General features: G+C 36.4%; 1 protein-coding gene across 2 annotated transcripts in view; it reads left to right on the top strand.

Moving 5' to 3' along the window:
• Positions 1-14443, top strand: part of TOP2B (DNA topoisomerase II beta) — a 66347-nt gene that overhangs the window by 21477 nt on the left and 30427 nt on the right. For both annotated transcript variants that reach the window (XM_032996955.2, XM_032996948.2), the window contains exons 4-11: positions 584-647; positions 1894-2039; positions 2796-2893; positions 4337-4549; positions 4631-4804; positions 11005-11106; positions 11188-11325; positions 12902-13040. In XM_032996955.2, coding sequence (XP_032852846.1) covers positions 584-647; positions 1894-2039; positions 2796-2893; positions 4337-4549; positions 4631-4804; positions 11005-11106; positions 11188-11325; positions 12902-13040 — 1074 coding nt within the window. The remainder of the gene's footprint in view (positions 1-583; positions 648-1893; positions 2040-2795; positions 2894-4336; positions 4550-4630; positions 4805-11004; positions 11107-11187; positions 11326-12901; positions 13041-14443) is intronic.

Here is a 14443-nt window from a genome sequence, read left to right as displayed (position 1 = left end):
ATTTCCATTTTTCCGTCTTTTGGTCCTAAGCTGTGTAAACTGTCTAGGAACTAGCTTACAACTGCTAGTTATGAGTCCCACAGGCTCTTTAGAGAGAACTTCTGCTGTAGTCAAAATGCTCCTTAATGGATGTGATGATTTCAGGATTTGGTTTCAGCGGCAAGAAGTTGTGTAAGCTGATCTGGCGATGTATATAATTTTCTAGAGGTTGTAACATCGGTGGCATAACATGTGTAATAACTATCCAAACAAGTACAGCAAGAGAAGAATGAAGTGCTTAGTATACGAAGAACAATTATGAGAACAGGTTCACAAAATCCACTTCTATATTTATTTCTAAGATAGTCTAGCTGCTAGAAATAGAGCTAGCAATTATAAGAAGGTTGAAAAATATCCCCTTGCAGATACTTGGTCGTATTTATAGACTTCAGTAATAAGATACAGATTATACAAAAAGATACCAGATTAAGAAATACCTGGACCATTGTAATTTGAGGTGGGATATGTAGACAATCATTTTTACAGATCGAGTAATTAATTATTGCTCCTACAAAGTGTGAATTTGTGCTACTTTGTTTCATAGTAAATGCTGCTGACAATAAGCAGAGGGACAAGAATATGACTTGTATTAAAATATCCATTGATCCGTAAGTAAAAGCATGTTTTCATTTACTTTGCCTGCCAATGCTATTGAGTTCAGATTTGTATAAATGATTTTACTAAATGAAATAGAATTTAAAAAAAAAATATATATTTTTAAATTATTTCTATTAGCTTCATATTTTAAGATGAAAGGGTGAATTCAAAGTTGTTAGCAGTCAGTATTACCATTCTGAACTTATAACAATTTGCTTTCCTAAACCACTCGTTAATGTTTGATTGAATAAAACCTAAAGCCAGAAGATCATAAAATTCATGATTAGATGAAAGCTTGGCAGTACATAACTATAACCAGCCAGGTTACTCATAAATCATATATACCCACCTCGAGGTTTTGTAACAGAATTTTGCACCTCTTGAACTTCTATGTTAACTCCTTTAGCATTAAAACTAGTCAGCTATATCACACTGAAACTGCAGATTGCAAATATGTCATTACAACTGTTTTTTTGAATTGAATACTTAAAGAAATAATTCCTAATGAGAAGTATCATAGTTAAATAGATGTTGATTGCATTCCTTTAGCGGTAACTTTCCAGTTACATTTAACTGAATAATAAATGTTTTAGGCACCTAATTTTCACACCTAATCTTTAGGATAAATATGCTGAGAAGTCATTTTTCTGCAAGTTTTCAGTGCTTTATTAGTTTCTGTAGACCAAATTACTTTCATCATGGAGCGGGAAGGAAATGGTAGTGTAAATCTGCCTGACATGTCATGATTTTGAACTCTTTAATACTGAAAAATGAAAATGCTATGCAAGAGCTATAAGCGTTAACAATGCCAGATGTTGATGGACTTTGGCACTGATGTGTAAAATAAGTTACAATGTCTCTCATAAACTGGGAAATAAGTTTTAAACAGATGGTAACTTGGCTGTGTCTAGGTTGACTTCAATGAAGCCTTAAAAAGCCACATCTCTAAATATAATTCTGTCACTAAACTTCAGGATTCGGCTGCAGATCGTGTTGATAGTGAAAGCTCTTCAAACAGGTTTTGGGGGGTTATTTTTATTCTATGAGTTACTGCCATGTGTGGGCAATTATGCTCCTTCTAAGAAATCTAATAAGCACAAAGTGGTTTGTTGTAAGTGAAATTCATAGTTCTGTGAATAAACATGGCAAGAATATTGTCTTTTATTGTATTTTATGTAGTTATTTAAACGGGTAAATTGTATGCAGAACCGTTTTCAAGATTACATTAATTGACTTAATGTCTTCGCTATTTTACAGGGAATCAAACATTATCAGCATATGGAATAATGGCAAGGGTATACCAGTTGTGGAACACAAAGTAGAAAAAGTATACGTACCGGCTTTAATCTTTGGGCAGCTGCTAACATCCAGCAACTATGATGATGATGAGAAAAAAGTTACAGGCAAGACTATTTAACATACTTTGTTTTATTCAATTAAGCCATTGTTAGCTTTTCAGTATGCTTTCTCTTCTTGCTTTTTCTATTCTGTTTCATAACAGATGATTACTTAGTCACCATTACTGTAGCTCTTTGTTAGAGTAAAATGGCTTAAGAAAAAAATCTTACTTTTTCTTTTTTAATAGCAACGTTTAGAGAACTTGACATTCACACCTTTAATGTCAGTAGTCATTATTCAGTAACAAACAACGTATTTTCATATATTAATTATAATGTGTGAAAGCATTTAAACATTTATGCTTTTGAAATGAAAAAAAATAAATGTAATTAGGATATTATTTATTATCCTAAATGTAAAGCAACCCTAATTTAGATCACGAATGAAAGTTCTGTTCTACCCCATATATGTTGCCCATATTATGTGTGATTGCAGAGTGATTTGAACCTGGTCCTGACCTAGCTTTCAGCAGGATGGTGGTGTTGAGGTCACTTGCCTTTTAAGCAGGCAAGGGGTAGATCACCATAAGGGAAGCAAAGGGAGCATCGTGGCCTCGGGAGGAGCAAACTGCTCGTTTTGAGGCAGAAACAGTTGCACCACATTGGAGGTAGTGTGAAACTCCATCTCTGGTGTCCTTTGATAGCTCTTGACAAGTGGCCCAACTTTTGTCTTATGTAGGAACATTTTACTTTATTGGCATACTCTATATATCATAAATGTGGTTCTGCTGTAAAAAAAGTTACTGTATGTTGTTTTTTCAGGTGGGCGTAATGGCTATGGTGCAAAACTTTGTAACATATTTAGTACAAAGTTTACAGTTGAAACTGCTTGCAAGGAATACAAACACAGCTTTAAGCAGGTACAGAAGTGATCTCAACTTTTTTCCTTTGCTGCAATTATAAATTTAAAATTTAACACGTTTTCTCTATTTCATGAATATTTCATGAAATGAGTCATTTAACGTTCAAGTGGATGTGTAGAGTTTGCAGGCTAGGTTAGTTCAGTCAGTAAAATTAGTACTTCTGTGTATTACAATTTTTATTTTGTTAAGTAATATTTTTCTTAGGAGTGTTAGGTGACTAAAAATGAAAAATAGTTTTCTTCTGTGAAAACTGAAGTATATTCATGTGCATGAGAAAAGGAGTATATTCAGTTGAAACATTTTGTAATTGCTGTTATATAATTTGTCAAAAAATCTTTCTACTTAGCCGTACAAACATGAAAACAATTATCTAGACAATTTTGGATAGTGTTAAGAAAGAGAATTGTCAGTGGTTGTGAATTTCATTAGCCTATCTGGACTTCAGAGCAAAGGCCCCTTCCTCTGCATTTCAACCCATTGCTCCTCGTTACTGTTGTCAGCACACAGCTGAAGGAGTGAATGTAATCTGATCTACTGTATATAGCTTTGAAATGACTGCCTTTCTAAAAGTTTAAAGAACTTTGGTGGAGTGTTAGCTACCAAAGTTCCTTGGCTTTGGAGTCTTTCCCAGTTGGTGGCTGCCTCCTCTTTTTTTCTGGACAAGTGGTTCGTTTCTGCTTATGATGTCATGTCACTACATAAACAATGCATTTCAATAGTTTTACCCATCTCTTTAAAAGTGTAATATTTTCTGCTGACTGCCTAAAGCAAATTAATGTTGATTTGAGTGTACTTTTTGAAAATTACAAGCTTTACAACTTCATAGATGAAGTGCTACATTTTCCAGTATTTTCAAAAACTGTGAAAATTTAGTACAACTGAACTGTGACATATGCTGTGAGTAGGCATGCTGCTTGTTCCTACAAATGTACCCATGTTCTTAAACAGGGAACAATAGCGAGACTCCTGAGTCAAGTCTGAGCAAGTTGCTTTGTCAAGAAGCGTGCTTTGGTCCGCTGCACAGCCACAAAGATGCTATCCCAAACTACTGAGTCTGCACTGGGTCTAATAAGCCTCTCTCTACAAGTGTGTGGTAGATTGAAAGCGTTAAACTGAGGAGCAATAAGGACTCTTTAGCTAGCTCACTTGTATCGGATTTGGCCAACTCTGCGGTGGGCTCTTTGCATTAGGATCGTGTCCATCAGTGTAATGAATATCTGCATATTTACAGAAACCACAAATCTGCTGTCACGAGACTGTTGCAAATCTTGGTAAAGCAATTCATTTTATACGTAGTGTTTTACCAGAGGAAACTTCTAAAAGAAGTATGTGAGCTTTTTGTTGTGTAGCTGTTGTAATCCTAGCATAGCTGGGAGATGGAACAGAGGAGGAGAACAACATTTGTTGTAAACTAACATCTAAAATGTTTTGTTTCCAAAGACATGGATGAACAACATGATGAAGACCTCTGAACCCAAGATTAAGCATTTCGATGGTGATGACTACACATGCATTACATTCCAGCCAGATCTAGCTAAATTTAAAATGGAAAAACTTGATAAGGATATTGTGGCCCTCATGACAAGAAGAGCATATGATTTGGCTGGGTCATGCAAAGGAGTCAAAGTCATGTTGAATGGGAAGAAATTACCTGTAAGAGCGTCATTTAAAATATTTAAAGCACACTGAGTATTTGATGCAAAGAATAGTAATGGTTATCTGCATCACTCATAGGTAAATGGATTTCGCAGTTACGTAGATCTTTACGTAAAAGACAAGCTGGATGAAACTGGAGTTGCTCTCAAAGTTATTCATGAAGTTGTGAACGAACGATGGGATGTGTGCCTCACTTTAAGTGAAAAAGGGTTTCAGCAAATCAGCTTTGTAAATAGCATAGCTACCACAAAGGTGAGTAGTAATATTAAATGACAGGTATGTGTGCTAAGGTTATGCCCAGTCAGGTATTTGATAAAAAACTAAATCTGGGTTACTAAAAATAAATAGGCGAGATAATCCTTTGCATGAGAGGATCTGGCAGAGCAATTGGATGCAATCAAAATACATTCATAGCAGTATTTCTGAATATGCAGTAGTTTTTAAGACACTAGTAATCGTTATCGGTGGTACTAACATCTTACGTGAGCATACATGGTGTTGATTAAATATAAAAAGAATGGAACTATTGTATTCCTTCCTTTTTAACACACTGTAATAAAATATTTCTGAAATTAAGGTTAAAAAAAGCGTACAAACCCTTTTAAAGCTAGCATTAGGAAGTTTCAGAGGACAAAAATGGCTTTTGGTGTTCTTGAAAAGTGCCTTTCCCTTTACTGCTTTATGATGTATAAAACTGGCCTGAAATGTTGAGACTAACTGAAATTAAGATTAACTTTGTTTTATTTGTGTTTCTATATAGGGGCATCTAGGTGTTCTCTGTACTTCCTAGCAACTAGAGTAGTAGTGAAATGATACCGTAGCAAATCTTCGGTTGCGATAAAGCAGGATTATGCTCAGCATACTAAAGTACAATCTTTGTGCTTCTCTAATTGCGGGGGAGGTCAGGCACCAAGGCCATCACCTGAAATCAATTAGTGTAGCTCTCACTTAGGCCTGTTTGGCATGGTCTGGGCTCCATCATGCCATCACAGGTTGCACCAGGTGAGCGAGCTAACAACAGTCAAGCAGTCCTAGTCGCTGCTGAGGCTGTTTTCAGGGAATCTTAACCATGAACTTCCCAAAAGATGAGAAAGGTAAGAATTTGTAATCAAACTCTTAAAACCTCCTTCCTTGCTTGGATCTCTTCTGAAAGAGTCAAACAGAAGAAAATTCTAACGGTAGCACCAGTGGTTACCCTAAGCAGGTTCCCTAGCCTAGGCAGGTGTCCAGAAATACCAGTATTAATCTTGGTGGTAGGTGATATGTAGCCAGTGTTCTGGTGGTATATGATATTTACTGCATAACTTCTTCCAGTGTCATTTTCAGTTTAGCTGAACCAGTGTTCAGTGGTAAGGGGGATGGTTTATTCCACTGCAGAATTTTTACTTTCTAAATACGCATTTTAATTAAGTGCTTACCTGATACTTGTCAAAACTAGGGATAATAAATGTACCTGGTAGTTGAAAGTTTTAATTCGGGCCTCTTTATGCAACATAAAGAAGAAAAATAGCATGACCTTAAAGATGTATACAATACCAATATGAAGAAGCTGGCAATGTAGAGAAACTTAATAATATTTGATACAAGGTTAAGAAAATGTATTTGAAAAAAATGAATACTTATTGACTCCTAAGTTAAATATATTGCATACACTTACTCAAAAGATTTTGAACTTGACTCTTTTGGATCAATTTTCACCCATCGTGCAGTTGCACATACATTGTTATCATATATTCTTTAAGAAAATTCATAGCAAAAGTACTGTGTATTCTTCAAAGGTAAGTGTTGTAATTTCTAGTTTTTCCCGCTCTCCCGATCCATGCCTTATGTGTGTGACTGGATGTGGAATGTTCGGGCGGTGAACCACCTCACCAGCAATTGATGTGCAACTACCCACTGATGAGACATAATGGCTAGTAACTAACTGCGTCCACTGCCTGTCCCCTTATCTGCTAACAGGTGAGGAGCTCATTTCAGCTGTTGTTCGGTTTTATATGGCTGTTTGCTGAAAGCTTTTCATTTCTGTTTCTGGATAAATTTCACCCAGTTGTAGCTTCCCTTCCACCTTTTTTAAACTTGCTTTAAATTCCAAACAAGTTTTTTATTTAGGTTAACGGAGTTGTTGGGTTTTTTTGAGGGGTGAGTAGAGGTCAGGCAGTATGTTGAGGCACAACTCCCTTCTTTAGATCTTGTAAATTTGTTACCTTGGTCAGGTCCCCGTTTGTTCACACTTTTGCCACAGTAGACCACCCCAGAATTCAACTTCAGGCTCTGAGGCAGCATTTGAAAGAATGTTTGTAGCTATTATGGTTGTGCAGATAACCTTTAGTGAGACTTGTGTATAAACTGATTAAACATGCTTGTCTCAAGTTCTGAATTTAAAGCAGGAGCTGTAGTAGAAATTGTAGTAGAAACTTCAGTTATTAACAGAGCGATCTAATGATATTTTTAAAATGATGGCACCGTTAACTGTAATGCTACTAATCATTTTAGCAGAAATGCTCAGCTAACACAGATGCAGTGTCAGACAGGAGACTTGCGTGGAGGGAGCATCCCAACCTGTTAAAATTTGCTGGAGTTCAGCAAGAAATTTGGGACCATTCCAGAGCTTGATGTTTTCAGTTTTATTCTAATAAAATAAATATCATAGAAAACAAATGCAAAAGAAAATAGTTTTTTATTTGTAGAGCTAATGAGATGAAAACTTCAAATTTACAATTAGCTTCTGCATTTGTTTGCCATCTGCGGACAGATAAATGGTTCAGAACTTAAATATGGCTTAGCTCAGAATTAGCTGAGGCTGCTGGCTATTGATGACGATATGAATAGAGTGTATATAGGAGCCAGTCTAAGCTTCACTTTTAAGATTTGAGTTGTGACCATTTCATTAAATGTCTTTGCATCCTGTAGTTTGCAAGACTGGGGCTCACGCATAATGGCTGCCTTCTGGGAAAAGAAGGTTATGCAGTTTTAGTGCTCCTTCTCATACAGCACTCATAATAATCATTGACAGCCCTCTAGATTTCGAGGGTATTTTCCTTTTCTGTCTTGTATTAAAATGCACTGACAGTTGGGGCAGTTACAGGCTGTTACGCTTCTGTAGTGGGTAAATGTGCCACCTGTTGGTGAGATGGTTGAAAGGTTCCCAACCTTGAGCTCGGAACATCCCTCACTCACTGCTACACACTAAGAATGGACACAGGAATGGGGAACTGTTATAATAACTAATATCTTCTAAGAGCAAGAATTACTGGTAAGTCGCTGGTTTTTGATATGTCAGCTGTTATTTTTAGCAAAATATTTGAAGTGCTAAAATTGTAAAAAAAAAAAAAAAAAAAAGATTGCTAAAGTAGTAAATAAAAAATGTGCTGAGATATTTCCATAAGCATAAGTTTTCACTAATGTGATGAGTAAAAGTAATGCATTTTAAAATTGCCATTCAGATGTGGAATTTTTTTGAAACATGTAATTTGCTATTTTCCTGTAGTAACTTTTCTTTACGGTCTGGAAATGGATTTGGTTTTTTTTGAAAGTGGCAAGGTGTCAGTGTATCAACTTTCACTTGACCTCTCCCTGTGCTGAAACTCTGTTATTCATGTGTGAATAAAAACTGTTGTGTTTTAATTTTGGTGGGTTTGGGGTTTGAGTGGTTTTTTGGTTTTGTTTTATGAAGAGGAGATGCAATGAAAAAATGCTTGTCTGTATGGTGCTTCTAAAACACACTCGTGGTTTGTGTTGCTATTTAGCAGGTGACTGGAGACTGACAGAAACCATAGATGGTTTCTTTGAAGTGCAAGTACTGGTTTGGTTATGACTACTAATATTTAGCACCTTAAGCCATTTTTTTACCTCCGCTGTCTTTTAATTTTCATCTCTGCTTTCTACGTGAAGTTGAGAACACACAGCTACTATCTCCCATCCATTTGACCACTTTACATCATCTTCAGTCTTTTCAGATGCGTGCTGTGTCTTAAAATGTAGAAACCTAACTTCTGGGTTTTGCTTGCTAGTTGTTTGTTCTTCCTTTTCCTCTGTCTTTTCAGCTGCTGTTTCTTCTTGGTTTTCTTGGCTTCCATTTCTTGTTATGTATTCTATACTTACTCATACCCATCAAAAGCTTTTTTTCTCCTCAGTTCAGTTTTTAAAACAGCCTTAAAGAAGGAGGGGGGGGTTTTTGTTTGTTGCCTCATGATGAATGTCTCCATAGATGTGTTTTATTTTGTCTGTCCTAATGCAAAGTGGTCTGAACAGGAAGAATTATTTAGTCTGTAGTTTTGTAAGGCATTAACTGATGTTAAGCAAAGGTGGTGATCTGTGTAAAATGTTGGCTGTTGTTAGGTATATTTTAGTTGTATAGGATATTCCTGCGTCATGCCATTCTTTGTTATGAGCTAATAGATTTTAGTCAAATCATTATGAACCTTTCTATAACAGCCACTAGAATTTTTAAGATTTTATTATTATTTGTACCTTTTTGTCTATAAATTGAAAGGAAGGCATTTGAATAACCAAAAATGTAAACAGCTTTCAGATATCCAGGACTTTAGGACCATTCATATTTTTGGCATCTTTCTAAATAAAGCCTGGTATTTTACCTGTAAGGGTAGTTGTGCTACCTTGGATTTGGAAATATTTAAACAGATTTGTCACCATTGGTTTAGGCAATCTCAGTAGTCATTGCTCCATAGAATTAAAGGCTACAGGATACATACCTTCAAATACTAGTTGTTTTATCTATGAAATAAGTTTTTGCTGTTTTAATCTTTACTAGTGCTTCTGATTCAGATCACTTCTGCATTGTAGAATATAGCCCATAATTAATATATTTCTCTTACACATATAAGTCAGTAGGTATTAGGATATAATAGATCTATATTTTTTTTTTTCCCAGGAAGCTGATGTGAAATGCCTGTATTTCCCAAGCAATTTAATCTCAAAATTACTTGTCTCCTAGCAGTATGTTTTGGGGTTTTTTTGTAGCTGGTTTAAAGTTTAAATCCAAAGAGAATTGTAGCTAGAGAAGGTGTGAGAAACTTTGGGGCACCTTCCGAAGGTGTTCACATGCTTAGTAGTTCCCTATTTAGACTGAATTTCATCAATAGTAAGACCATTAGTTAAACATTTGAATAATCTGTATTTTCATCACTCTGCTGTATTGCAAAACACGAGTTGTATATGGTTTCAAAAAGGTAACTTTTCTGACCTGTTAATTCCAAAGTTTAACTACATAAGTATTTCTTCCTGAGGGTCTGTTGGGCTGGGGACTGTAGTTGCAAGGTGAATACATTGCCTCCGCCAAAGGTTTTATTGCAAAAATGGCTTCACTTGAAATATCTAGTTGGAAAGGCCTTTAAACAAGGATAACCCGTATTTAGGGTCCTTTTTTTTTTTTTTTTTTTTTTCCCCAGGGGGAAGGGAAGAATTGTGATAGGCTCTGTGAATGTTTCATTTTCTTCTGTTGCACAATGGAGGAAGAAATTCCTACAGTTTTTTTCCTTGTTTTTGTGCACTGTGATGATGTAAAAAATTGCTTATTAGCCTTCCCCCCCCCCCCCCCCCCCCCCCCGCTTCTGTGTTTGGGCAGTGACTGTAAGGGAGCTGCAGCACTACGAGTCGGGTGGCAACATGATTGTGTAGCTACAAGTTACTGCCCTGTGGTCTCCTCAGGGGCCGGTTTGGTTGACTTAGGGTTAACTGCATGCTCTGTTATGTATCTCTTGCTGCTACCTCTGGTGTGAATTTGGAGCAGGTTTAGCCTGTGGTGAGTTTGAAGGAGAACTCATATTCTTAAGGTTATCTTGCTCAGTTCTCGTAGAGTTTTTTGGATCTTGTGGTTGGCTGTTTGCAGTTTTCTCTCCGTTTGCCCTTGCATAAGCCCCCATCTAGCAAAGATTGCCAATAGCATTTATTCAGAGTTCTGTAAATACCGTTAAGAAAAGGTGAGATGACTTTTGGGAAGGAATAGGCATGGATGCTGTAGATTTGAGGGTGACCTCTTGAACATTTTTTTTATGAACCAAATGGGGAAAGTTTAATTTCAGGAAAGAATACCTGATGGTTTTAGTCCAAGGTCCGTTAAAAAAACACACTTTGACAGCCGTGTGGTGTCGCAGGTACCATCCCAGTGCTGCAGAGTAATTTTCAGATCTGCCATGCTTCAGGTTTTGTATCCTGCTGCAAGCTGTAAGCAGCTACATTTGAAGTCCGCTGCTGTGCAGTGAATGAAAGTTCTGCTGCTTCTTCTGTTCCGTGTAACATCCATCATCGTCACTTGTATGAAGACTGATGGACATGAAAGAGAAACTTCAAAACAAATTTTCCTTTCTTATGCTGCAACTTAATGTGCAGGGCTTTCCAACTTTAAGTATGACTACAGGACCTTTGCTAGTATGGCTAAAAGCTATAAGGAAATTCAATGTGTGGTTTTGTTTTTGTTTTTCTCCCCCATTAAGGGTGGTAGGCATGTTGATTACGTGGTGGATCAGGTTGTGGGCAAACTGATAGAAGTGGTGAAAAAGAAGAATAAAGCTGGAGTTTCAGTGAAACCATTTCAGGCAAGTAACTTTATATCAAAATATTGAAAAAGATGGATGTGGTAATTTTGTTGAGTAAATTGGTTTCTACGTTTTCAACAGGTGAAGAATCATATATGGGTTTTTGTGAATTGCTTGATTGAAAACCCATCATTTGATTCCCAGACAAAGGAAAACATGACATTGCAGCCTAAAAGTTTTGGGTCCAAGTGCCAGCTATCTGAGAAATTTTTTAAAGCAGTAAGTAATTCATATTTCTTTTTTTCTGTGTAGCAGGAGTTGATTTGCTGGACTGAGTGTATGTATGTTATGAAGCAGAGATTAATTAGTGCATTGTGGTACTCTGGTGACATTAGCATGCTATGAAAATGGGATGGAAGAACTTCTGTTCATTCTCAGGCCTTAATAATGGAAACTCTGAATGCATTTTGGCTGTTGCCCTGGATTTAAAAGTGAGCTTCACCTCATCAGCTCATTTGTTGGAGATGCTGGTATTTATATTGTTGAAATTAATTTGACTCTTAAAACCTAAATGCAAGCCTTGACTAATTTCTTGTGTTAAAATATTTCTCTGAAGTTGAGAATATTGTCTACATTATTCTTTGATATCCGTCATATTCTCTTCCACTGAAGTGAAAAGAAAGGGAAGGAACATGTCACATTTACTTATTCTTCCAGTAATCAAGGAAATGCAAAATTGTGGCTGTAGTCTTCAAAGTGATCATTATTCTGAGGCAACAACTTTAGAAATTTTGGCTGTAGACGGACTAAGAATTGCTACTCCAAATGAATGTGCTTGTAGAAGTACATGGTAGAGGTTTTTCCTCTACTACATTTTTATACAAGGAAGGAAAAGTAGAATTCTGTTAGCCAGAACTCATTAAACGAAGTCTCATTTACTGCCAGTGGCATAAATGGAACTCCAGTAGTAAGGAGAATGGTGCCACTGCTAGTACTCTGGGTATCAAAACTTACCTTATTGTATAGTGGTTTATTCTTCAAATTCTGTGTTACTGATGACATTCTTATAGAAGTTATGGGAAAAAAATAACACAATAAAATCTTGTATTCATTCCTCAGATTTTGTTATATATGTTGTATTTCTATCAGTGGGTTTGATTTACAGTGTTTCTAATGTTCCCAGAACTGAACACTGATCTCCAGATGTCTTAAATGTGCAGCAGAACCTCTCACCAGTGAGAGCTGTATTATGGGAGATAATGAGAAGCCAAAGCTCACAGTGTTTTGCTCCACCTGTATTTTCTTTTGATGTGAAACCAAACATGAAGCAGTTTTTGTTTAGAAAATATGCTATATGCTATTTTTGCTGAGGATGTGTTTCTTAAAATGTTACCTGTTTCTCAAAGGGTTGATGTAGAGCCTTAAATACTTTTGGTTGCCTTTCAGCCATTTTCAGTCACTTCCAAAGAAACTTGAAATGGTCATAAATCTCCCACAAAGTTACTTTTTGCTGTCAAAGTCCAGGAAATAGGTACTTGGTACCTAAAATGTCTCAGCACATCAACCACACAACATAAGACAACCTCTTATTAGGTCTCAGTCCTCTTTTCCTCCTTCCACCAATTCTACAAGGGGTGGGAAAGGAGCTGTGTGAGTGTTGTGTTTTGGTTTTGTGTACATAAAATGTCAGATAGTAAGGTATGTGTTAATTCTTTGACCTTTAATATGTTGCAGTTTTTAAAATTTAGAGGGCCTTGAGAAACAGTGTTGGGTCAGTGACTTAAAACTGAGATAGAAGAATCTGTTGTGTGAACCTTTACTTTTCTCATCCACAATTCTGATCTGTTGCTTATAGGCCTCTAACTGTGGTATCATAGAGAGTATTTTGAATTGGGTCAAATTTAAGGCACAAACTCAGCTGAACAAAAAGTGTTCATCAGTGAAACACAGTAAAATCAAGGGCATTCCGAAACTGGATGATGCTAATGATGCTGGTAAGAGCGCTTATTTTTTTTATGTCTCTGTTTTGTAGATTTTTTTATTTTTTTTTACAGACATCGTAATTTTAAGCCTGACTTTATTTCTCACCCTTATGCATAATTATTAATAAAAATCTTTCTAGGTTTCTAAACTTTCTAGAGCTCGAATTAAAGCATGATGGTGAGTTGGATATTAGGAACACCATAGTCTCTAGGGTAGAGAAGTAATAATGCTGAACAAAAGTGGCAGTCTAGTTCCATATTGAAAGAGTGCATATTTTCTAATTGTGGATTCCAGCTAAATAGCATTACCAATATTCTATTCTGGAGGAGACTACTCTTCTTGACCTTTCTAACACAAAAAGAGCAGAATCTTTATAGGGTTACAAGCCACAGAAAGTTGACTGCATAGTGTGCAGGCCTGAGGGAAAGGTTCAAGAGACTTTTTTTCGTGAGACTTTAAATCCCATTGGGTTCCTGACTGGCAATATCGGGCAAACTGCTCTCCCTGCTGGCTCGCTGCATAGCACAGGGAGCAATCAGATCAGCTGGCAATCCTTGTGCCAGTAGCAATGGGATGGGAGTTGTCCTTGAATTATTTGAGGGGCTCATATGACTAAAGACCTTGAGAAGTTGCCAGTCTGTGTTAATGTTAGTTGGTTTCTAACACATCCTTACATTAAGAAAAGCTAGAGAAATTGTAATGAAGTAGGTGGGTGGGTTAAGAAGGTTAAGAAGGTAAAAACATGTAATACTGGTAAAGAGGCTTCTTTTTTTTTTTTTTTTTTTTTGTCCAAGCTCCAGTGTTCAAGTCAAAGATGACTTGATGGGATGATGAGTTCTGCTTAATTTTTCTCCCTTTCTTTTTGATTCCTTGGGCTCAAGTTATTAATTTTTAAAATCAAGTTTTCTTCAGTATTTTATTACTTTTCCAATTATTTGGATATTTTGCCTTAAAAGTTGATAATTGTGTCTCCTTTAATTAGTGTTCTGCTTGTGGAATTTGTATTCCTTAGTCAGATGCATGTTCCTGGTATTTTTCTTGCCTAGAAGATCATGTGCTTGGAGAAATGCTGTGTTTTTATGGATATCAAGCCTAGTGTTCATAAATAACATCATTAATTATTTTGGATACACTTTCTTCATAGTTTTTTTTTTTTTTTTAGCTCTGCTTTGGACACCAGGCTTCAAAATCACTAAATCACTTCTTACTTTTTTTATTTTTTTTTTTTTTTTTTTTCCCCCTCACTGGGGGTGAGGGGAAGGAAGAACCTCTAACAGGGGACTTCATACAATATTACACTGCCTTTCACCCTGAAACATCCTGAACTAAGAAGACATGTAGGGATACATTTGGGCTCAACACCGATGCTTAAAGTTTTACATGGCTTGGATCCTTGTTACCTGGATATGTCTCT

Source organism: Tyto alba, unplaced genomic scaffold (assembly GCF_018691265.1).
Source record: "Tyto alba isolate M040663 unplaced genomic scaffold, T.alba_DEE_v4.0 Super-Scaffold_46, whole genome shotgun sequence".
NCBI lineage: Eukaryota > Metazoa > Chordata > Aves > Strigiformes > Tytonidae > Tyto > Tyto alba.
Note: the sequence above shows the minus strand (reverse complement) of the source record. Positions and strands in the feature narration are given on the sequence as shown.